At 44.0% G+C, this 25,939-nt stretch overlaps 1 protein-coding gene across 2 annotated transcripts in view; it reads right to left on the reverse strand.

Moving 5' to 3' along the window:
* Positions 1-25,939, reverse strand: part of LOC111969982 (eukaryotic translation initiation factor 4 gamma 3) — an 84,739-nt gene that overhangs the window by 19,192 nt on the left and 39,608 nt on the right. The window contains exons 3-11 of one of the 2 annotated variants that reach the window (XM_023996425.1): positions 11,766-11,933; positions 8,390-8,482; positions 7,985-8,035; positions 7,741-7,773; positions 5,575-5,595; positions 2,959-3,138; positions 2,737-2,848; positions 2,286-2,392; positions 310-435 (exon numbers count right to left, since the gene is read on the reverse strand). In XM_023996425.1, the coding sequence (XP_023852193.1) occupies positions 310-435; positions 2,286-2,392; positions 2,737-2,848; positions 2,959-3,138; positions 5,575-5,595; positions 7,741-7,773; positions 7,985-8,035; positions 8,390-8,482; positions 11,766-11,933 (891 nt within the window). The remainder of the gene's footprint in view (positions 1-309; positions 436-2,285; positions 2,393-2,736; positions 2,849-2,958; positions 3,139-5,574; positions 5,596-7,740; positions 7,774-7,984; positions 8,036-8,389; positions 8,483-11,765; positions 11,934-25,939) is intronic. The other variant, XM_023996429.1, reaches the window with a different exon arrangement.

A 25,939-nucleotide genomic window follows, 5' to 3' on the forward strand; every position in this document is an offset into this window, starting at 1 on the left:
TGAAGTCTATGTGGCTGGCTGTGTCTAATGCAGTATGGCAGAGGATGGATTAGACACAGACTGAGGAAAATGTTTCTGGTCTGGTGCATGGCTCTCTGTATGTCGTGGTGTCAAAGCCCTGGTGGCCTGGCCTAATTGCCCGCTCCTTCCTAACACCCAGCAGTTTGCCCTAAGCACAGGTTTTACACAGCCATGGATGAGAGGCTAATAGCTCAGCTCAGTTCAGTGGGTCAGTGTGTGTGTGTATGTGAGTGAGTGAGAGAGCATTAAGCCTAAGAGCAGGTAGCATGAGAGTAGATGTGTACTTACCTGCGGAGGGGTGGGGGTGGAGGAGGGTCGTCCGACAGGGGGAGTTGGATTCCGGCTCCCTGTGCCCCCTGCCATGATCTCCTCTGTGATGTCCCTGCCTCCCTGATTGGGGTCACGGATACGGATCTGGGAGGACAATGACACAAAAGGAACGCCGTCTCACTAAAGCACCAGTGTCTCAGAGCAACCCTCCCCAGCCATTTAAAACAGTGGAGCGTGTAATGTACAGGAGTACTGACTGAGTCTAAAGAAGCATTAATATATCTGTGACCAAACGTTTCAGACATTCTTATTAATCTTGTGCAAATGGAGAGAAAAAGCTTAACACTTGACTTTTTACGATATCTCATATTTCAGTAGAGGCATTTAAAAGGGTTTCTGGAAAGATAATGTATTTTCATGTGGGTCCTCAAACTGAACAGCAAAATATATCCCCCGACTCCGGATTGAGGCCATTTTTAAAGTCATCACCCTTCCTTCCTTGACTTTTCAAAAATAAGTATATTTAACACACGTATGTTAGAATTTCAATATCACAAACATAATTTGTGTATTAAGCAGCTTTATGYAGCCATTTTCCCCCTCATTCATCGCCAGTCAGCCTGCGCAGCTGATGGCACATCAAACTACAGTTAACTGCCAAAATAAAGAAAACACCAACAAAAGTGTCTTAATTAACAGCCACTAGAACAGCTTCAATGCACCTTGGCATAGATTCTACAAGTGTCGGGAACTCTATTGGAGGGATGCAACACCATTCTTGCGCGAGAAATTCGATCATTTGGTGTTTTGTTGAAAGTGGTGGAAAACGCAGACCTAGCCACTGCTCCAGAATCTCCCATAAGTGTTCAATCCTCCAACTGTCACATGCAGGTAAGACGTTTTGATTTATATAAAATGTGCAACCCAAGCAGGGATGGTGTTAGACGGGTGATGAGCTGTGCCTGGTTTTCTCCAGACATAGAGCATTGCATTCAGACCAAAGAGTTACATTTTTGTCTCATCAGACCACAGAATGTTGTGGTCATTGGGTTCTTGGTCACCTCCCTGATCAAGGTCCTTCTTGCCAGGTTGCTCAGTTTGGTCGGACGGCCAGCTCTAGATAGAGTATGGGTAGTTACACTTTTTGTTCATTTCCCAATGATTGAGACCACTGTGCTCTTGGAAACTTTCAACACTCTCAAAATGGTTTTACACCCTTCCCAAGATATGCCTCGTCAATTCTCTCTCCCAAATCTACGAACAGTTCCTTGGGCTTCATGGTATAGTTTCTGCTCTGACATGCACTGTCAACTGTGGCACCTTATATAGACAGGTGGGTTTCTCTCTAAATCATGTCCAAACAGTTGAATTGGCCATATGGGCTCAAAATGGGGTCCCTTGAAACAAGCCCAGCTTTCTGGTGTTAAAGAGCTAGATTAAGGCCTGGCATATATTAAGGCTAAGGCGCCCAAGTGGCGCAGCAGTCTAAGGCACTGCAACTTAGTACTACAGTCCCTGGTTCGAATCCAGGCTGAATCACATCCGACCGTGATTGGGAGTCCCATAGGGAGGCACACAATTGGCCCAGCGTCGTCCGGGTTTGGCCAGGGTAGGCCATCACTGTAAATAAGAATTTGTTCTTAACCGACTTGCCTAGTTAAATAAAACTATGAAGATAAACCCTGCTTCTACACAGAAAAACTATACTGGCAGCCTAGATCTATATTAACCCATGTCATCCCTCATATACCTTCTCTGTAAAATAAATATTCTGTTTCAAAATGCAAGTTAAAAGGGCTGATGGATCCAGATATGTCTCTTCATCAGGGATCATTTCTCATATCCTCTCACAGAATGCATGTGGAAACAGAAGATCTGGTGCCTAACTGAGCACAGATGGCCTACGCTAGTGTGTGTATCCGTATGTGGAATGCTTACATACATAGGGAGCGTGTGATGTCTGTGTTGAGATGGCAGCTTGCTGAGATACTCACTGGTTTTTTCTCACGCTTGGCTGGTGGAGGTTGCTGCGGTGTAGGCACTATGATGGGGGGTGAGGGGGGGTACACCTGCTGTCCTGGATAGAATTGAGGTCCGGGAGCTGTGTCAGGAAGGAGGAAGAAAAGCTGAGTATAGTGTGTGTCACTCGCTGTGTGTGTAGCTGAGGAACAAACTGAGTTGATGGGGTCTGTACAAGAAGATAATTGCACAGATGTTTGGACAGATGTGTGCTTTGTGGAGGGAGACAGCTCTTTTAAAATCAGACTGGTGGGGTGTGTGTGAGATATACATACATACATATATATATACATATATACACACACACACACACACACACACACACACACACACACACACACACACACACACACACATATATATATATACATATATATATATACATACATGTGTGTGTATGTGTGTGTGTGCTTGGCGGAGACTCACCATACTGAGCAGGGTACTCCCCCGGCCCAGGGCCAGGATAGAATGTGCCAGACCCAGGCGGCTGCACTGAAAACGGCTGGGGCGGCCCCACATAGGGCGTACTGTGGCGATACTGTAGAGGGAGAAATGGAGGGCATAGAAGAATGGGTTAAAAGCCGCGTGGGGGAATAGGTAGAGGAATGCCTACTGGAGAGCAGCAGCAGTCTGGTCAGTCAGTCCCACCTGTGGGATGTAGTACTGGGCAGCCTGTGGGGAGGGGAAGGGCATGGGGGCCATCATCATCATGGTGGGCTGGTTGGGGGGGTATACCGCCGCTGTGGGGTTCTGAGAGCCGGGCCGCAGAGATGGAGCGTTGGTGGGGATGGTTGGCCGCGCTGTCTGCATCTGAGCCCTCTGGAAAAACTGAGAGGCGAGAGACACACACACAGAGACCGATATTACATGTGCGAGAACTTAGTCCCAGAGAAGCAAGAGAGGATCCACAACTTTCCCAACAGCAGTCTCATCATGCGTGTCCTGTGCAGTCTCTCATTTCAGCTTTGTGGACTCAGGGGCTCAGAGAGATGAAGCCAAGGAGACCTCAGAGACAGAGAGCATTATCTCTGAGGACCAGGTGTATGGCACTTCCACTTCAGCACACATTTCCCCAAGCAGCATAAACAAACCCACAGGACACGGGCCTGCAGGGTGAGTCCTGACTCCTCCAGCTGGGTTCCCTCTGCCCTCATCAGAGAGAGATCAAGGTTGTGAAAGGTCTCAGAACACAGCGGTCTACCAGCGGCCTCCGCCTCCCAACCTGCTGTGCTGTTACAACAGGGCTTAGAGAGCACGGTTCCATGCTGCCAGAGTCAACCACCAACCATCCGCACAGCAACACCCTGTACCTACCACACATGCTGTTACACGCCACACACGCTGACCTTATATGCAGCCACATTAGTTTACAATGCAGTATCCACAACTTTGAAATTTGCATAAATTGTTCATGTTCATGCTATATAGCAGCGGTTCCCAAACTATGGGTCACTAGTAATTGTGTCTCCCTCTGCCATATGGACACATTGTATCATATACAGAAAGCAACTGGCAGCAAAAGAGATCCACAAAGACATACTGCAGCAACTTTGATTGTAAAGTACATCAAACCACATCGACTGCGTGCACGCCTGTTCGCAAACTGTGTGGAGATATGGGATCAGAGCATGACAACTTCATTTTTAGAAATGAGAAACGAACTGGATGTTAAAAAAAAACAGACTTGACTTGCCGATGTAACAGACATAGGCTATTTTGAGAACTGAATGCAAGCATGCAGGGGAAATACAAAAACGTTCTACAGATGTGTATTCAGAGGAAATATTTCTTATACATACGCAAAACCATGCCCCCTTTCCTTGGCTGTGGAAGTTTCTAACAGACAACAGCAGAAGTGAGTGTCCCACAGGAGTGGCGACTGGTCACCTCCAACGCTTTGAAGAGCACTTTGGGACCTACTTCCCGGACTTGGACATGACATTTGACTGGGTGCAAAATCCGTTTGACTGTGATCCTGGCTCAGTTGGCATGCCAGCAAGGGAAATCACAGCTGATTGAGCTGTCATGTGACTGAATGCTGCAGACAACGCATTCACAGGTCATTACGGAGAAGTTTTGGTTCCTGACTCAAAGGGAATACCTTGCCATTTCCCCCCGTGCATTAAAACTCATGGTACCCTTRGCCAGCTCATATCTGCGTGAAGCTGGATTCTGTGATCTCGTCTGAATTAAAACCAAATATTGATCCAGGTTGGACGTGACAGCAGATATGAGGTGCGCACTGTCGACCACGTACCCTGACTTTGAGAAGCTCCGACGTGACATGCATCAAGCACACCCATCTCATTAGTGGTGGTGAAATAAGAGAATCAGAAATTATGTCAGACTGATTTGCAATTGACTGCCATAGCCAGCCCCCCCCCCCCAAAAAAAAAGTTAACATTGGCTGTTAATTTCAACAACAAAAAATTCACATGGTTGGTGTCATGAGTATTTTCAAATTGGGTCATGGGCCAAAAAAGTTTGGTAACTCCTGCTACATAGCTAATGTAGACATAACTGGGGCCACAATGTATTATAGGGCTGTTTTGTGTTGTTCTGTTAAATGAGGTGAGGTTTTATTTACAGTGTGGAAACAGAGCTCTTCTTCATGCGTCATAAAACACAGAATCATAAAAAATGTTCTCATGACTGCAGAAGTTATGTTTGCAGGAAACTAAATATCACAATCAATGGGCTGCTCAGTGCTCCCAAGCTTTTTCTGGGGAGCTCATAAAATGTTATGCAGCAATCAATGTACTCCTAGCAAGATGAAAGACTCCACACAACAGCTGTGGCCTACATCCTAATGACTAGAGCTCAAGGTTACCACAACCAGTTGACTCGGGTTCAATAATTCTTCAGCGATCAGATACCCTGAAGTATACACAATCGTTCTTTAAAATGCGGCTCCTTTCATAAAAATTAAACACTTTTGGAAAGAAGAAGTTAACAGTTCTAATATTCTGCATGCTGTTCATCTCAACTAAGCAAACATGGGAGACTAAGAATGGGGAAGAAGAATGAAGGGAAATGATTGAATGATTACAAAAAGACGTAGGAGAAAATGAGTGAGTGTGGTGTTCAGGCAGTATTATATTGTTATGTTGGGGGGAGAGAGAGGGGTTTTCTACTGAGCATACTTTAGTTAAGATGATGGCCACTGGAGGGCTCGGGGGTTAGAGGTAAGGGGTTAGGACCGGTAGGTAGGGGTGTTCCTCATGCCATGCATTTGCAGAGAGTACTGACAATAGTCATTATTACCTGGATGGGCCTGAATCCTCCCTTGAGTATTGAAGCAGGAAAGAGAAAAAAGCCAAATGGGAGACTGCACTGATGAGTGTGGAGCCCAACACAAACACAGTGAGCGGGCAATCATTCACAACACACTCGGGTTGGGTGATATTTGAGGAGACCTCTTCTACGATATGCTACTCCAAATATCGCAATATTCTATATAGTTTTGCACAGTTAATGACTAGATAATTCTAGACTATGCAATTGTTGTGCTTATTTAGATATTATAGTCGCAGTGTAATTAAATAACCTTAGTATGGTGAAACGTCATTTTCAACTGCTCCGTTTTGATTTGTAAAGTTCACATAGAGTATTGTCTTGCACATCACGACATATCGTCTTGCACGTCACAATATATCGTCAATATCAAATATCACGATATTCGATCTATACAGAGCTCTGTCTATCTAGCTGCTACCATTCACCAAGGACTAAACTCAGCCAGGCTCACTGGTGGTGTCATCACAGTGGTATTCCCAACACCTCGGGGTACAGACAGAGGGCGGGAGTCTGAGTCAGTCCTGATTGGAACGCTCTTCTCTTCCCTTTCACTTTGCTCTGGCAACATGCACGGTAGAATAACTAAGACTTTGCTCCACTTTGGCAGTCAGACATGAGCTTGTTGTTAGTATCAGGGAACACCAACAATGCTAGCTCTGCTCATTTCAAACAGAGTATCATGTTATGGAATCAACTGCTTAAGTTAAATCTTAACTCAAAATGTTAATATGATGCTTATATCTGACCTTTCCATGGCTGACATTTGAACTCTTACTGGAAAACTGGAAGAAAACTGCTCACAGTAAACATCAGCTCAAAAACAAAATTATTTTTGATGTCTCTACACTGGACGTAAAGGCTACAACTAATGTTGTCAAATCAAAAAACAACTGTATCCTTTGTCTGACCTCTTGGTTTGCAGCCCTAAACAATAAAAGACTGAAATTGCTTTCGCAATGAGAAATCAAGAGTAACACGGTGAGGTCGGATGACGTCAGCAGGCTGAATAAAGAGAGGTTTTCGGCAGATGAATGAATTTCCAGATCACTATGTTGCGCTCATTGTGTGGGGGGGATTGCAACTTATGTCAGAGACGAGGCTCATTTTCTCTGGATGTATAATAGCCTTTTTGTTCTGCTTCATCTGCTTTCCAACTCCACTTCCGTGGCGGCACAAGAGAGGCCAGCACAGAGCAGAGCCAGTATGTGACAGTGCATGTACTGTGTACTCTGTGCCAGTAAACAGTTCAGATTCTGACACACTGAGCCTGACTGACCTAGGAGGCTGCCTATTAATAGTCTGTCAAAATGGTCAACACAGAATCATCCAGAAGGATGTTGGACAACAAGTTATGGATGGGGTGGGGGGTGCCTGTCTGCCTGTGTGACCCAGTGTCTTCAAAGGGCATCTGACTCATTACGACAGAGAAATAAACAATTACAACAGGAAGGCACTAGGGGATTCTCGTCTCTGTGCCCAGGCTCACCTCAGCAGTCACATAGTTATGTTCAATCACACACAATCAAAAACACAAACAATTCAAACAAAACAACATGCAATCATATTTATACAAAACAATTATTCATCAGATAATCTAAAACACATATTGACTCGGAATAACCCTTTCAAAAGGAGAAGGATCGAGAACATAGTGCATGCCAATGTCCGATAAACATCTGAGCAACAGGGCATTAGATGTTCCTAAAATGCTGGAGCAGTGCCATCAGCACCACACTTGTTAACACCAAGTCTGACCAACAGTTTGACAAGCAAGTCCACAACAATGCAACATGAGAAGAGAGTCATCACTATAGTATGGCAAACATCTAGCATCGTTGTCTGACTGGCAGTCAGGCAACTGTCATCTTAGATATGCCTTTAACGACTATGTGGAAAAAATCTCAGAGAATGGCTGTTGACAAACAAATCAGACTGTTGTGTGCCTGGGTGGAAAGCAGGCAGAAGGGGAGACATTCTCATTAACTTAGGGGACACATTTCTGTATAAACGGGGCCAATTTCCACTGAGAGCAGAAGCTCTTTGCCGACCAATAACAGTGGTGTGATGATGTGCACGAAGCAGCTCTAGCTGAGGGAGCAGAAGGGAGAGGACAGAGGAAATGGGGGAAATTACCTGATGGTGGGTTGGTCGAGGGCCTGTCGCAAACTGATTGGGGAGAGAGTGTGAGGTCCGGCAGAAAGAGATAGGATAGCGATGCCAAAGCAGAGAGAGGAAGAGAGTGATAGAGAGAGAGAGATACAGAGAGACAAGATGAGCAATGAGGGGCACACTGAGGCATGGTAATACAAAACCACAGAGAGAGCAGTGGAGCTGCCACGTTGTCATGTTTACTGCCATTAGAGGAGATGATGCAGACCTGGTGGTTCCATATGACAGGGGGGCTGGGGCTGGGGCTGGGCATGGATGACTACATTGAAAGTGCAGATAGAACAGTAAAGTACTTTAAGTATATCATATTAAAGTCATGGGCATACTGAATCCACACATTATGACTGGGTGACATTTTAACATTAGGTAACACAAAATTATCACACTTAACTTGAACGGCTATCTACAACTTTTAGATAACTCAAGACTGGAAAGCATCACAGACGTCCAAGTGTGTACATGACTACCTGGCAGACACATCAGGGCTAATCATTACTGAACAATCATTACCTCAGATGACATCGTACCCCTCTAGGCCAATCAAAATGTCTGGATTTCCAAAAGCACAGCAGTCATAATACATACGCATGACACAGAGAAAGCGGGCACTTACCGGGCGACTCTGTGGCTGTGCATTCATTTGCTGGGTCTGAGGAGAATACACTAGAGGTGTGGAGCCAGCATTCTGTCCAGTGGTGTATGGAGACTGTCATAGGGGGACGGACAGCGGCGTGAACGTAGGAGAGAGAGGGATAGAGAGAGGGGGATGATAAACGGAAATGGTAGTTAAGAACAAGTTTAGGAGAGATTTGATGAATTACAACGGTTTGAACATTTTACCTGTGTCAAAATAATTTAGACCAACCAAACTGTTGCTCTCCTCACCAATTAAGAATAATGGGCAGCATGTGTGTTAGCATGGTAATCTAGTGTAGTAGTTTAGTGAAACACCATTGTCTTACGTCAGATAGATTGGTGCAGAAGGCCATTGGGCTATCTGATGACTTGCAAACACTCATGGGATAGATTGTTTTAAGTATTTTGTCTACAATACGCAGTCATAACATTCAAAAATGTTACCAAGGTGACATTGTCTACTGAACCTCCATCCTCAGAGTCAAAAAACAAATCTGCAGCTAATTTTGATGTTTTCATCACGAGCAAGTCTTAACTACCTAATTATATATCTAGCTAATAAGTATTGTGGTTGTAGAATCAGTATTATAAAATTTGAAATGTGCACGAAAATTTGCTAGCTAGCTAGTTTGCTTGCTAGCTAAGCCAGTGAGTCTCATCAATCCATATAAAACGAAAGCGATGTTAACCCAACGCCAGTAAACACACTCAATGCTTAATAAACATTCCCTTAAGGTAGCTAGCTAGTGTAGTACAATTATATCTAATAGCACAATTAATGTGTTTTCATGATAAGACAGTGTTCTGCCGTGTTTAGTGCACCGAGTTTTGTAGCAGCTGACTACAACTTCAGCAGCAAGCTGGTAAACTAGCTACAGTAATGGCCATTCCAACTAGCACTAGCTAGCTGCTAACAAGTTTGCTCCGCTGATTGACCACAGCTCAGCGTTCAACTGCTCTCAAAGCTCATCACTAAGCTAAGAACCCTGGGACAAATACACCTCCCTCTGCAACTGGATCCTGGACAGGCCACCCCCAGGTGGTAAGGGTAGGCAACAACACATCTGCCAGGCTGATCCTCAACACAGGGGGGCCTCAGGGGCCCCCTCCTGTACTCCCTGTTCACCCATGACTCTATGGCCAAGCAAGACTCCAACACCATCATTAAGTTTGCCAACTACACAACGGTGAAAGGCCTGATCACCAACAACGATGAGACAGCCTATAGGGAGGAGGTCAGAGAGCTGTCAGTGTGGTGCCAGGACAACAACCTCTCCCTCAACATGATCAAGACAAAGGAGATGGTCGTGGACTACAGGAAAAGGAGGGCCGAGCACGCATTCATTGTCATCGACGGGGCTGTAGTGGAGCAGGTTGAGAGCTTCAAGTTCCTTGGTGTCCACATCACCAACAAACTATCATGGTCCAAACACACACCAAGACAGTCATGAAGAGGGCACGACAATGCCTATTCCCCCCCCAGAGCGCCAAGTCTAGGTCCAAAAGGCTCCTTAACAGCTTCTACCCCCAAGCCATATGACTATTTGCATTGACGCTAAAAAGTGATAAAACATTTTTTTTTTTTTGCTACTCGCTGTTTATCATCTATGCATAGTCACTTTACCCCTACCTACATGTACAAATTACCTCGACTAACCTGTACCCCCGCACATAGACTCGGAACCGGTACCCCCTGTAAATATAGCCTCGTTACTGTTATTTTACTGTGCTACTTTTTCCCCCTTTATTTAGAAAATATAATTTTTCTTAACTGCATTACGGGTTAAGGGCTCGTAAGTAAGCATCTCACGCTAAGGTTGTATTCGGCGCATGTGAGAAAAAAAAATGTCATGAATATTCATGAGTCTCGACATAATCCGTTGGGTGATTGTTTGAGCCTTCTTGAGTGTGTGTGACGTCACACAGATGCTTTACAAAGAGCCGTCTGACTGCAGCCCACGTCCAGGGAGACTCCAGGGAAGAACCGCCATTTCTATTGACTCCTGGCTACTTCCTTGTTCTACGGCTCGACTGTAGCATTGTAGCTAAGCCTAACTATTTTCCTAACCGTGTTCTTCTAACCTGCTAAAATAATTCACCTAACCTTCTGCGTTAGTACTCCTAACCTGCTACGCTAGTTCTCCTAACCTGCTACGCTAGTTAACCTGCTATGTAAACAAACCATCGGTCGCGACAAAGAGAGGGCTTGGTTTCCCTGGAGTTTCCCTAGACGCAGGCCACAGTCAGATAAGTCGCCTCCGACATCATTTTATAGAATTTGGCAGTGCGTCTAACCGGCCTCTCAACCACGTGTAACCACACCAGGACAGGACCTCCACATCCGGTTTCTTCATCTGCGGGATTATCTGAGACTAGCCACCTGGACAGCTGCTGAAACTGTGGATTTGCACAACCAATCACCACACAGATATTAATGACCTTGCCTGTGGGTATCCTACGAAAGGAAATTTTGCCTGCTGGAGACACTTACAATGATGTGTTAGAATGACACTATCTGAAGGAAGACAATGGTGAAAAAGACTAATGTTGTCTCAACCTGTCTGGTACTTTCTGTAGGGGTTACGCCTGAGAGCTAAATATGGGATATCTTGTGCTTGACTTCATCTCCCAGGAGCTTCAATAATACCAGCTCCTGTGTTGCATCACTTCATGTGTGCAGTGGAAGGATTTAATCAGCTCTGCATGCTCTTATAAAGGAGGCTGGTGGTGTGGAAATATAGCTGGGATAATTGAAGTTGTGCCACCGGCTGCAGACACTATTAATAGGCCAGAAAGAGCAGCTGAACACAGAGGGATATGGGAACCCTTTCATCACACACACACCGTAAGCAAAGGCTGACTCATCCTGGAATCGCCAATAAGTGTTTTTGTGCGTYCTTTCAAGGCAGTAGGAGAAACTAGCAAATCCCAGGAGCAGCAATGTAATTGACTTGCTGTACCAGTGACTAATTCATTAACCCTTTAGCAGGCTCTTATGGAGGGCAGAGGGAACGCGCCGCAGCAGTTTAGAAGTTGCTGATGTCCTGTGGAACTCTATCATTAAAACAAATGTCCTTCTCTTGGACTATTGACAGGCAGCACACAGGACATAGAGAAATACAAAAACACAATATTTGACCAATCAACAGGCCACTGTGCATTTCATTCATTAAGAAAGGAATGCAAACATAGCATGCAGCAACAGGCATTTTGATAAAGATGTTATCTAAAAACAGCAGGAAAGAATGAGAGATAGAAAGAGAGCGAGAGACAAAAATAAAAACAGACAGAAACACATAGGCAGACAGACCGACCAAAGGTCATACGCAGAGAGGATGGCGGTAGAGACTCACCCCGCCGCCTGCCTCCCAGCCCTTAGGGTAGCGATATGGGGAAGCTGTGGGTACTGATACCTGAGAGAGCGCCGGTGAGTGGGCATGTCCTGGCGGCGTGCCCGCCAAGTTAGGGTGTCCCTTTGTGATATCATGAGCCGTGTAGGGAGGACCAGGGTGCCTCGGTACCTACAGCACACAAAGAGAAAAAGATAAGAGGACATCAGATAATTACAACATGAAGGACAAAGAGGCAGTAGGGTACAGTGCATTCAAAAAGTATTCAGACCCCTTAACTTTTTCCACAATGTTACGTTAGAGCCTTATTCTAAAATTGATAKAAGTTTTTTCCTCAATCTACACACAATACCCCATAATGACAAAGCAAAAACAGGTCTAGACATTTTTGCAAATTTATAAAACAAAATAATTTAAATATCATATTTACAAAAGTATTCAGACCCTTTACTCAGTGCTTTACTGATGCACCTTTGGCAGCGATTACAGCCTTGAGTCTTCTTGGGTATGACGTTACAAGTTCGGCACACCTGTATTTGGGGAGTTTCTCCCATTCTTCTCTGTAAATCCTCTCAAGCTCTGTCAGGTTGGATGGGGAGGGGCACTGCACAACTATTTTCATGTTTGATCGGGTTCACTCAAGGACATTCAGAGACCTGTCCCGAAGCCACTCCTGCGTTGTCTTGGCTGTGTGCTTAGGGTTGTTGTCCTGTTGGAAGGTGAACCTTCGCCACAGTCTGCAGGCCTGAGCGCTCTGGAGCAGGTTCTTTAAGGATCTCTGTACTTTGCTCTGTTCATCTTTCCCTCGATCATGACTGGTCTCCCAGTCACTGCCGCTGTAAAACATCCCCACACCATGATGATGCCACCCCCATGCTTCACCGTAGGGATGGTGCCAGGTTTCCTCCAGACGTGACGCTTGGCATCCAGGCCAAAGAGTTCAATCTTGGATTTATCAGACCAGAGAATCTTGTTTCTCATGGTGGCTTTTGGCAAACTCCAAGCTGGCTGTCATGTGCCTTTTACTGAGTGGTTCTCTCATCTCCACAGAGGAACTCTGGAGCTCTGTCAGAGTGACCATCAGGTTCTTGGTCACCTCCCTGACCAAGGCCCTTCTCCCCCGATTGCTCAGTTTGGTAGGCGGTCAGCTCTAGGAAGAGTCTTGGTGTTTCCAAATTTCTTCCATTTAAGAATGATGGAGGCCACTGTGTTCTTGGGGACCTTCAATGCTGCAGACATTTTTTGGCAACCATCCCCAGATCTGTGCCAAAAACACAATCCTGTCTCGGAGCTCTACGGACTATTCCTTTGACCTCATGGCTTGGTTTTTGCTCTGACATGCACGGTCAAATGTGGGATCTTATATAGACAGGTGTGTGCCTTTCCAAATCATGTCCAATCAATTGAATTTACCACAGGTGGACTCCAAACAAGTTGTAGAAACATCTCAAGGATGATCAATGGAAACAGATACACCTGATCTCAATTTCAAGTCTCATAGCAAATGGTCTGAATACTTACATAAATAAGGTATGTGTTGTTTATTTTTAATAAATGTGAAACATTTTCTAAAAACCTGTTTTCGCTTTGTCATGGGGTATTGTGTGTAGATTGATAAGGGAAAAAAATATTTAATCCATTTTACAATAAGGCTGAAATGTAACAAATTGTGGGAAAAGTCAAGGAGTCTGAATACTTTCCGAATGCACTGTATATGCTTGTGTGTGTGTTGAGTTATATTATATCCTGTATTTGTTAGTGTGCTGAAGCTGTAACATTTTGGCAAAGAATTGCCGAGAGAATGTACACACTAGGGTTGCAAAAGGAGGTAATGTACCTAGGAACTTCAGAAATTTACCAGTAATCTACTAGAATTTTGGAAACAATCAAAGACTAAGTTCACATGTAGGAGATAAAATAAAATGAAGTTTTGAAAATGAAATATAAAATTACAAAAGCTGTAAAACATTATCCTAAATATAACCCATAAATTTAGGGAATAACGTTGATGTTATATGAAGGTATCAGCCTGGAATATAATTTATTCTTGTGCATCTTTCTCTTTCAAAATGAACAAAAACAAACGCAACTTGCAACAATTTCAAAGATTTTACTGAGTTACAATTCATAGAAGGAAACCAGTCAATGTAAAAAAATTCATCAGGCCCTAATCTATGGATTTCACATGACTGGGAATACAGGTATGCATCTGTTGGTCATAGACATCTTAAAAAAAAAATGCAGGTGCGCGTATCAGAAAACCAGTCAGTTTCTAATGTGACCACCATTCATGCAGCGCAACACATCTGTCGCATGGAGTTGATCAGGCTGTTGATTGTGGCCTGGGGAATGTGGTCCCACGCCTCTTCAATGGCTGTTCGAACTGGAACGCACTGTCATACACGTCGATTCAGAGCATCCCAAACATGGTCAACGGGTGACATGTCTGATGAGTATGCAGGCCATGGAAGAACTGGGATATTTTCAGCTTCCAGGAATTGTGTACAGATCCTTGCGACATAGTGACACGCATTATCATGCTGAAACATGTGACAGCGGCGGATGAACGGCACGATAAAGGGCCTCAGGATCTCATCACGGTATCTCTGTGCATTCAAATTGCCATCGATAAAATGCAACTGTGTTCGTTGTCCGTAGCTTTTGCCTGCCCATACCATAACCCCAATGTAGCCTATGTTTTTTGTCCCCCCCACTTTGGTTCTGAAATCACCCACTAATTGATTTGTCATTTTTGCAGATTAAGTGTTAACTAGTATTGTAACTATATTTCTTGTTTAACAATTAGCTATGACATAGCCAATTCATATATAGCAGAACTTTTGATTTCTTTGGTCAGCACGCAAAGCTAGGCACAGTGCACAGTTTGACTTGGCTTCTGATATTAACTAGGGATGTTATCCAAGCAAAATTAGATGCTTAGTTCGACACTGAAGGAGAGGACACATCAGTTGTCAGAGCCTGTAAGTAAGCATTTCACTGTAACCTGTTGTATTCGGCGCACGTGACAAATAAACTTTGATTTGATTTGTCACAAAGTATGAGGTATTTTACGAAGGAATATGAGCAAAACATTTGAGTGAATCTCTGATTCACTATTCATTTAAATAGATTTTCTGACCGATGCATGCTACATTTGGATCGGTTTGGTGTCTGCGAACCTATGCAGTCTTATCTCAAACATTTGAATCGGGACCAATGTGTATCGTTATATCCTTATTTTACACATTTTATTTATTTTACTAAGACAACATGTCTGTTGTAAATGAATTGGGGTTGAACTGGTGGCAGTTGTGAAAAATAGTTGGAAGATGTCATTATTGATTAGATGCATTTTTTCAGAAGGCTATTTTCTCTTGAACCAGTCTCTCCATAAGAAACTCATGGACAATTAGGGCTGGGCAATTTTTCAAATGTATGTCATTACCTGTATTGCAAGAATCAAGGTATTTTGTGTTTTTATGAGCGTTTATGTCCGCTTCTTCTCATGTATTTTTTGGTCTAGTCCCCTTCTGTGCTATGTGCATCTTATTCTCTCTCACACACACGAGAGATCATTTCTTCCTCTCTGACGAGAAGTTTCAACTCGCTATTGCATTTGATATGGACACAGAAGCACATTGAGACATTTTACTGTAATACGGAAGTAAAAATGTCAAAAAATGCCCTTTTTATGTTACAACTTCTCTCAAATTGAGCGCAGAGCAGACAACTGAAACAGAAGTTTTAATGAACATTGATTCTGGAAAGGTAATGCTCAGTTTGTCGCGTGGCATTGAACTACCGCTAGCAGCATTTTAGCTTAAGACTTATACTAGCTGTTTAGTCTGTTTGATAAATGTGCAATAAGCATAAAACACAAAAAGGAATTGGCAACTCGTTCTCATTCTGAGAAATAAAAGTAGGCCACTTGATTTCAACATCTGAACAAAGTGGACTGGCTAGCGTGCTGTTCAAACAGTTGGAGACGGACAGAAGGGTGGGTTCATAACAATTCAACTGTTCTACCTTGTTACCTTACAAATAGATACAAGTTGGAAATAAAGATTAGCTGGCTATTCACTAGCACGTGGGCTTGTGTTTACGAGACCTTTTCTATAATTCCTGCTACAAGAAGTTTTAAGTGAATGTGCATTATGCATGGTTCTGGTTAAATTTGTAACAAAAAGGGCACTTTCATAAACAGTCTTGAAAGCCAGATCAGTGATTATTGCAACAACAAAAAAAACATGTTAAACTAATTTTAATTATTAGTGGGTCTTGTGGTTGTGGGAGGCTTATATTTAGCCTAGGTATAATTTCACAAGCCCTGAATTCATTAGATTATTGCTGACTGTTTGAAATTCAGCGAATTTCACCTTTATGTACAACAAAGCTTATTTCGAGATTTATTTTCTTTAATCAAGACGTAGGGGTCTCCCGTGTGGTGCAGCGGTCTAAGGCAATGCATTGCAGTGCTTGAGGCATCACTACAGACCTGGGTTCGATCCCAGGCTGTCACAACAGACCCGGGAGTCTCATAGGGCGGCACACAATTGGCCGAGCGTTGTCCGGGTGAGACAAGGGTTTTGCCGGGMGGCTTTACTTGGCTCATCGTGCTTTAGCGACTCTTTGTGGTCAACTGGGCGCCTGTGGGCTGACTTCGTCATCAGTTGAACAATGTTTCCTCCGACACATTGGTGCGACTGGCTTCCGGGTTAAGCGGGCGGTGTTAAGAAGCATGGTTTGGCAGGTCATGTTTCGGAGGATGCATGACTCAATCTTCGCCTCTCGGGGAGTTGCAGCGATGAGACAAGATCGTAATTGGATATCCTGAAATTGGGGAGAAAGGGGGGGGGGTAAAAAATAAAAGGTACAAATAATAATAATTTAAAACATATGTAACGTGAACCACCCATAAAAGGTTAAAAGAAAGATCAAGATATGATTTTTAGGCCATATCGCCAAGCCCTATGAACAAATATTATCTTTTTTTTTTTTTAAGTATAAAGAAAAATCCGGTAACTGATACTGGTAGTTTTGCAACCCTAGCACATACACACACACAGAACTCCACAGGTCATTAGACTTGCTTCTGCTGAGGAATGTAAATTAGGCACTTTAAGGTAGGGATCAACTCCTGTCTGGCTCTGTGCAGAGGAGCAGAAGACCTATGCTGTACACGAAGTGGGTTGTGCCTTGCTGTACAGACTTAGGCTCTGCCCTGGGTTGTGCTGCCCGGTCTGTCACTTTGCAGTACTGGGCATGCAGTGTGATTCGTGCTGTATCCCTTTCCCTGACACTGTCCTGTACTGTGAGCTGTAAAACACTGCAGGTGCTGCTGCAGCAGCAGGTCTGGCACAGCAGAGATAATGCAGGCTGGCCGGCTCACCTCTGCTCCCCTGGGCTTTCTGCTGCCCACACACCTGTTGCTGCTGCACATGAGCCTCTGTGAGGTAATGGTAACACTCTCCCTCTCTCTCTCTTCCGATTGTCTTCTGACAAAATTCTCTCTCAACAACCCTGGTTCACTCTTAATCCCTAACATATCTCGGTTTGGCCCACTTTCTCTGGTTGACAGGATAAAGGCAGCTAATCGGACTGCTGTTGCCAGGGGATGAGTCTCTGCCYGTGACTGATTCCACTGACAGGCAGAATGACAGGAAAGGTGGGGGAGGGGCAGGACCTGCACGGCCAAGGAAGGGAAGGGAGAGTCCAGAAAGCAGTCCTCTCCTCGGCCACAGAGCAGACCAAAGCCTTCCAGGAACATAGTTTCCATTGATGTCATGCCTGCAGACCGCCAACAAACCTACGCAGTCATTTGAAACTGACACTACTCAATGCTGTGTATACATGTACTTATCAACCAGAATGATGTGATAGGTCAATTACATCAAACAAATCACATCTGTTCAACATAATAAAAAAACGTTAAGTCCCCTATTTAGGGGACTTTGAGCGGTTCTGCACCGGTTTCGGCTGACGTGTTTACAGACGTTGTAACATCCATTGCTGTGTACTCGGTTAAACCTCTGGTAGTCCTGCTTCACATGCCTTGAAATCTGACACTAGGCTTGGGTGGTATACCGTATATATACCATACACCGGGYTATTTGGAAATAGCCACAGGATGGTTTTTCCAATACCGTGAACAGAAACTATTTATTTATAAATAAAATAAAAAAGTGAATATTTGTAGCTACTTTTTAAGTAAATATCTGCAGTCAACTTGTGCAATACTTAAGGAGATAAAGCAGATCACGTTCTACATTTCATCAGTCACAATTTTCATTATGAAGCTTACCGGTAGTATAGTCCCATGGTTTTTGTTTACAAGCACATATCCACAAGAGACCGGAGCCTTGTGAATCATTCATTGTTGTGCAGCACGCGCCACATGATCTAGTTACAGTATGGAATTTACAACTAAATGTTTGGCAGCTAGATATCTTAACTATTTAGTTAACTGTGCTAAAAAGTCCTGCAGTTTTGATTTGGTTTGCTAATTTAGTAGCATGTTCTCTAGCTAAGTGGTTAGGTTCTTGACCAAGCTTCTTTTCGTAACAGCAAAGAACCCCCTCCTGCACCATTTAGCTAGCATTCCCTATGGGATTTTACATGTAATTGTTAGTCTTGTTAACCTTCGGATTACAGGGGCTTGAAAAAAAGCATCACTTGTGTTCAGTACCGGTATTAGCGAATATCCCGGGATGTGTCAAAGTTGGTATGAAGATACGAAGGTATGACAATCTGCATAGGGAGCGATACGTCACATTTTCTGGCCTATTCAGACAAAGGATCGATTTCCTCTGGCTGTGAACCTCAGCGCTCCGCTTTCAACACGGTATATGAAATAGGAGAGCATAGTAATTGTAGCAATAACAGTGTCATCTTGCTGTGATGTTCTCAGATGGATTTAGAGCTCTCAACGTGAAAACAATAGGGCTGTCAAAGTTAAGTCAGAGTTAACACGTTATAACTGTAAAAAAAATTCTGCGGACACTATTTCTTCACCGCACAGAAACTTTGAAGTCCATGTGTTTTTGACAGACACTTTTAAGCGCAGAACACCAAAACACAGCTACAGTCAATGCTTGTGCCTTTACATTGATGAAGGCCGTGTGCTTCCAGACAAAATCATTATGTTATGCCCAATATTACCGTTGCAGTTTTTTTCATTCTACCCGGATTCGTGTGCATGTCGCAGACTGTTTTAAACTACTTGCGAGTCGCTATTTTTTGGTTTGATAACAAACAATGTTTAACCAGATAGTCATGTTACCTACCTAGCTAGCAACCTGAACTTGACCACTGACTAGGCTATGCAAAAAATTTGATGGCACAGGAAGAACTGAAAAGGAATAGGCTACTCAAAGAGATGCTTCAAAGGTAGGTTGCATATGCAAGAGTTGGGTGTGTATGATTGTGTGTGTGTGAGAGAGGATGTGTGTGAGAGTGGGAGTAAGTGAGAGAAGAAGAGAGGGTGTGGGAGGAAGAGTGTGCAGGCCTACGTGTGCAAAGTTATCTGAACAGTACAGATGGTTACAGTGTTTTCGTAACATTGTTAGACAAGTTAAAAAGCTCTTTGTTCATTGTATACATAGAGCCTGTAATTTTTTTCTAAAGTCACACTCACTTAGAATGACTGAGGCTTTAACAGCACTTAAAGCTGTGCGTGTGTGAAAGAGAAAGGGAGAGACTAGTGTGTGTGTGTGTGCCAGTGGAGGCTACTCAAAGGAAAAATGTTTAACATTAAATTATACTTTAGATAAAACTACACAAAATATATATAAAATGTCACCAAATAATTGATTAAAACACAATGTTTTGCAGTGAAGGTCTACAATAGCCTCAGCAGCACTCTGTAGGTTAGCACCCTGGTGTAGCCGGAGGACAGCTAGCTTCTGTCCTCCTCTGGGAACATTGACTTCAATACAAAAGGCTCAAGGTTCTCACCCCCTTCAATGGATTTACACAGTAATTATGACAACTTCCGGAGGACGTCTTCCAACCTATCAGAGCTCTTGCAGCATGAACTGACATGTTGTTCACCAGAGAATGAATCTAATACTGAAAGCAAAAGCTACAGCTAGGTAGCACTGCACTGCATAAAATGTGGGAAATAGTTGACTCAAAGAGAGAGAAAGACGATAGTTGAACAGTAGTGAACAAATTAATTTCTACAAAATTAAGGATAAGCGATAGAACTAGCTTTATTTGGTTGTATCTTTCACTTTGCTAGAGAATGCAGCTACCTAGTTTGAGCCGGGTGTTCGTGTAGGCTAACCAGAGAGGGATGCTTTGTTAGCTAGCTGGCTATCCAACATTGGAACTCTTCCAAGTCAAGATAAGCATTTGGTTTCATTAATTTACTGCCACTGGGGCCCGCCGGTGAAACTGCTAAACTGTAGCTAGCGGGTTTACTAGAGCGTTAGTTCTAGTAGCAATGCTAACTATCAAATCACATTTTTATTTGTCACATGCGCCAAATACAACAGGTGTAGACCATAAAGTGAACTGCTTACTTACAAGCCCTTAACGAACAATGCAGTTAAGAAAATACCTAAAAAAAGAGAGATAAGAATAACAAATAATTAAAGAGCAGCAGTAAATAACAATAGCAGAGAGAACAGTCATGACTAGGGTGGCTAGAGTCTGACAATTTTTAGGGCCTTCCTTTGACACAGCCTGGTATAGAGGTCCTGGATGGCAGGAAGCTTGGCCCAAGTGAAGTACTGGGCCGTACGCACTACCCTCTGTTGCGCCAAACCAGGCAGTGATGCAACCCGTCAGGATTCTCTCGATGGTGCAGCTGTAGAACCTTTTGAGGATCTGAGGACCCAAGCCAGATCTTTTCAGTCTCCTGAGGGGGAATAGGTTTTGTCGTGCACTCTTTATGACTGTCTTGGTGTGCTTGGACAATGTTAGCTTGTTGTTGATGTGGACCCCAAAGAACTTGCAGCTCTCAACCTGCTCCACTACAACTCCGTCGATGAGGATGGGGGCGTGCTCAGGTCCTCCTTTCCTGTAGTCCACAATCATCTCTTTTGTCTTGATCACGTTGAGGGAGAGATTGTTGTCCTTACACCACAGTCAGGTCCCTGACCTCCTCCCTATAGGCTGTCTAATCGTTGTCGTAAACAGGCCTACCACTGTTGTGTCATCGGCAAACGTGATGGTGTTGGAGTCGTGCCTGGCCGTGCAGTAATGAGTGAACAGGGAGTACAGGAGGGGACTGAGCACGCACCCCCGAGGGGCCCCCGTGTTGAGGATCAGCGTGGCGGATATGTTGTTACCTACCCTTACCACCTGGGGGCGGCCTGTCAGGAAGTCTTGGATCCAGTTGCAGAGGGAGGTGTTTAGTCTCAAGGTCCTTAGCTTAGGGATGAGCTTTGAGGGCACTATGGTGTTGAATGCTGAGCTGTAGTCAATGAATAGCATTCTCACATAGGTGTTCCTTTTGTCCAGGTGTGAAAGGAGTGTGGAGTGCAATAGAGATTGCATCATCTGTGGATCTGTTGGTGCGGTATGTAAATTGGAGTGGGTCTAAGGTTTCTGGGATAAAGGTGTCGATGTGAGCCATGACCAGCCTTTCAAAGCACTTCATGGCTACAGACGTGAGTGCTACAGGTCGGTAGTCGTTTAGGCAGGTTACCTTCGTGTTCTTGGGCACAGGGACTATGGTGGTTTGCTTGAAAAATGTTGGCATTACAGACTCGGACAGGGATGGGTTGAAAATGTCAGTGAAGACACTTGCAAGTTGATCAGCGCATGCTCGGAGTACACGTCCTGGTAATCCGTCTGGCCCTGCGGCCTTGTGAATGTTAACCTGTTCAAAGGTCTTACTCACATTGGCTGCGGAGAGCGTGATCACACAGTTGTTCGGAACAGCTGATGCTCTCATGCACGTTTCAGTGTAACTTGCCTCAAAGCGAGCACAGAAGTAATTTAGCTCGTCTGGTAGGCTCGTGTCACTGGCTAGCTCTCGGAGGTGCTTCCCTTTGTAGTCTGTAATAGTTTGCAAGCCCTGCCAAATCTAACGAGCATCGGAGCCGGTGTAGTGCGATTCGATCTTAGTCCTGTATTGACACTTTGCCTGTTTGATGGTTCGTCGGAGAGCATAGCGGGAAATCTTATAAGCTTCCGGGTTAGAGTCCCACTCCTTGAAAGCGGCAGTTCTACCCTTTAGCTCAGTGTGAATGTTGCCTGTAATCCATGGCTTCTGGTTGAGGTATGTACTAGAGGTCAACCGATTAATCGGCATGGCCGATTAATTAGGGCCGATTTCAAGTTATAACAATCGGTAATCAGCATTTTCTGACGCCGACTATGGCTGATTACATTGCAATCCACGAGGAGACTGCGTGGCAGGCTGACCACCTGTTACACGAATGCAGCATCAAAAGGACCTGGTGACTGCAAGGAGCCAAGGTAAGTTGCTAACTAGCATTAAACTTATCTTGTAAAAAAAACTATCAATCAATCTTAACATAATCACTAGTTAACCTAATAATATCATCAACCATGTGTAGTTAACTAGCTTATCCTGCGTTGTATATAGTCAATGCGCTGCCTGTTAATTTATCATCGAATCACAGCCTACTTCAACTTCGCCAAACGGGTGATGATTTAACGAAAGCACATTCTCAAAAAAAGCACAAATGGTGCACCAATGTACCTAACCATAAACATCATTGCCTTTCTTAAAATCAATACCCAAGTATATATTTTTTAAACCTGCATATTTAGTTAAAATAAATTAATGTTAGCAGGCAAATTTAACTAGGGAAATTGTGTCACTTCTCTTGCGTTCATTGCACGCAGAGTCAGGGTATATGCAACAGTTTGGGCCGCCTGGTTCGTTGCGAACTGTGTGAAGACCATTTCTTCCAAACAAAGACAGTAATTAATTTGCCAGAATTGTACATAATTATGACATAACATTGAAGGTTGTGCAATGTAATAGCAATATTTAGACTTAGGGATGCCACCCGCTCGATAAAATACAGAACGGTTCCGTATTTCACTGAAAGAATAAACGTTTTGTTTTCGAAATGATAGTTTCCAGAATTGACCATATTAATGACCTAAGGCTCGTATTTCTGTGTTTATTATATTATAATTAAGTCTATGATTTGATAGAGCAGTCTGACTGAGCAGAGGTAGCTAGCAGCAGGCTCGTAAGCATTCATTCAAACAGCACTTTCCTGCGTTTGCCAACAGCGCTTAGCACTGCGCTCAGCGCTGTTTATGACTTCAAGCCTATCAACTCCCAAGATTAGGCTGGCAATACTATAGTGCCTATAAGAACATCCAATAGTCAAAGGTATATGAAATACAAATGGTAGAGAGAGATAGTCCTATAATTACTACAACCTAAAACTTCTTAACTGGGAATATTGAAGACTTATGTTAAAATGAACCACCGGCTTTCATATGTTCTCATGTTCTGAGCAAGGAACTTAAAATGTTAGCTTTTTTACATGGCACATATTGCACTTTTACTTTCTACTCCAACACTGTTTTTGCATTATTTAAACCAAATTGAAAATGTTTCATTATTTATTTGAGTGTAAATTGATTGTATTTATGTATTATATTAAGTTAAAATAAGTGTTTGTTCATTCAGTATTGTTGTAATTGTCATTATTAGAAATATATATATATACAAAAATATACACTGCTCAAAAAAATAAAGGGAACACTTAAACAACACAATGTAACTCCAAGTCAATCACACTTCTGTGAAATCAAACTGTCCACTTAGGAAGCAACACTGATTGACAATAAACTTCACATGCTGTTGTGCAAATGGAATAGACAAAAGGTGGAAATTATAGGCAATTAGCAAGACACCCCCAATAAAGGAGTGATTCTGCAGGTGGTGACCACAGACCACTTCTCTGCTTCCTGGCTGATGTTTTGGTCACTTTTGAATGCTGGCGGCTTTTCACTCTAGTGGTGCATGAGACGGAGTCTACAACCCACACAAGTGGCTTAGGTAGTGCAGCTCATCCAGATGGCACATCAAGCGAGCTGTGGCAAGAGGTTTGCTGGTCTGTCAGCGTAGTGTCCAGAGCATGGAGGGCGCTACCAGGAGACAGGCCAGTACATCAGGAGACGTGGAGGAGACCGTAGAGGGCAACAACCCAGCAGAAGGACCGCTACCTCCGCCTTTGGCAAGGAGGAAGCACTGCCAGAGCCTGCAAAATGACCTCCAGCAGGCCACAATGTGCATGTATTGCTCAAACGGTCAGAAACAGACTCCATTGAGGGTGGTATGAGGCCCGACGTCCACAGGTTGGGGGTTGTCTAACAGCCCAACACCCGTGCAGGACGTTTGGCATTTGCCAGAGAACACCAAGATTGGCAAATTCGCCACTGGCGCCCTGTCTCTTCACAGATGAAAGCAGGTTCACACTGAGCACATGAGCACGTGACAGACGTAACAGAGTCGGAGACGCCGTGGAGAACCTTCTGCTGCCTGCAACATCCTCCAGCATGACCGGTTTGGCGGTGGGTCAGTCATGGTGTGGGTGGCATTTCTTGTGGGGCCGCACAGCCCTCCATGTGCTCGCCAGAGGTAGCCTGACTGCCATTAGTACCGAGATGAGATCCTAAGAGCCCTTGTGAGACCATATGCTGACACATGCACATTTGTGGCCTGCTGCGAGTCATTTGCAGGGCCTGGCAGTGCTCCTCCTTGCACAAAGGCGGAGGTAGCGTCCTTCTGCTGGGTTGTTGCCCTCCTACGCCTCCTCCACGTCTCCTGATGTACTGGCCTTCTCCTGGTAGCGCCTCCATGCTCTGGACACTACGCTGACAGACACAGCAAACCTTCTTGCCACAGCTCGCATTGATGTGCCATCCTGATGAGCTGCACTACCTGAGCCATCTCATGCTACCACTAGAGTGAGAGCACGCCAGCATTCAAAAGTGACCAAAACATCAGCCAGGAAGCAAGGAACTGAGAAGTGGTCTGTGTCACCACCTGCAGAATCACTCCTTTATTGGGGGTGTCTTGCTAATTGCCTATAATTTCCACCTTTGTTCTATTCCATTTGCACAACAGCATTTGAAGTTTATTGTCAATCAGTGTTGCTTCCTAAGTGGACAGTTTGATTTCACAGAAGTGTGATGACCTTGGGAGTTACTTGTGTTGTTTAAGTGTTCCCTTTATTTTTTTGAGCAGTGTATTTAAAAAAATTGCTGATTAATCGGTATCAGCTTTTTTGGGGTCCTCCAATAAATCGCTACCGGCGTTGAAAAAAAATCWATCAGTCCACCTATAGTAGGTACGTACAGTCACTGTGGGGACTACGTGATCGATGCACTTATTGATGAAGCCAGTGACTGATGTGGTGTACTCCTCAATGCCATCGGAAGAATCCCATTACATATTCCAGTCTGTGCGAGCAAAACAGTCCTGTAGATTAGCAACTGCTTCATCTGACCACTTTTTTTTATTGATCTAGTCACTGGTGCTTCCTGCTTTAATTATTGCTTGTAAGCAGGAATCAAGAGGATAGAATTATGGTCAGATTTGCCAAATGGAGGGCGAGGGAGAGCTTTGTACACGTCTGTGTGTGTGGAGTAAAGGTGGTCTAGAGTTTTTCCCCCCCTCTGGTTGCACATTTAACATGCTGATAGAAATTAGGTAAAACTGATTTAAGTTTCCCTGTAMTAAAGTCCCCGGCCACTAGGACCACCGCCTCTGGATGAGCGTTTTCCTGTTTGCTTACAGCGGTATACAGCTCATTAAGTGCGGTTTTAGTGCCAGCATCGGTCTGTGGTGGTATGTAGACAGCTACGAAAAATACAGATGAACACTCTCTAAATATAGTGTGGTCTACAGCTTATCATGAGATACTCTACCTCAGGCGAGCAAAACCTTGAGACTTCCTTAGATATCGCGCACCAGCTGTTTACAAATATGCTTAGGCTCCCGCCCCGTGTCTTACCAGAGGCTGCTGTTTTATCCTGCCGATAGTGTGTATAACCCGTCAGCTGTATGTTCTTATAGTGGTCGTTCAGCCACGACTCGGTGAAACAAGATATTACAGTTTTTAATGTCCCGTTGGTAGGATATACAGTTGAAGTCAGAAGTTAACATACACTTAGGTTGGAGTCATTAAAACTCGTTTTTCAACCACTCCACAAATTTCTTGTTAACAAATTAT

This window comes from Salvelinus sp. IW2-2015, linkage group LG11 (genome assembly GCF_002910315.2).
Source record: "Salvelinus sp. IW2-2015 linkage group LG11, ASM291031v2, whole genome shotgun sequence".
Classification (NCBI taxonomy): domain Eukaryota; kingdom Metazoa; phylum Chordata; class Actinopteri; order Salmoniformes; family Salmonidae; genus Salvelinus; species Salvelinus sp. IW2-2015.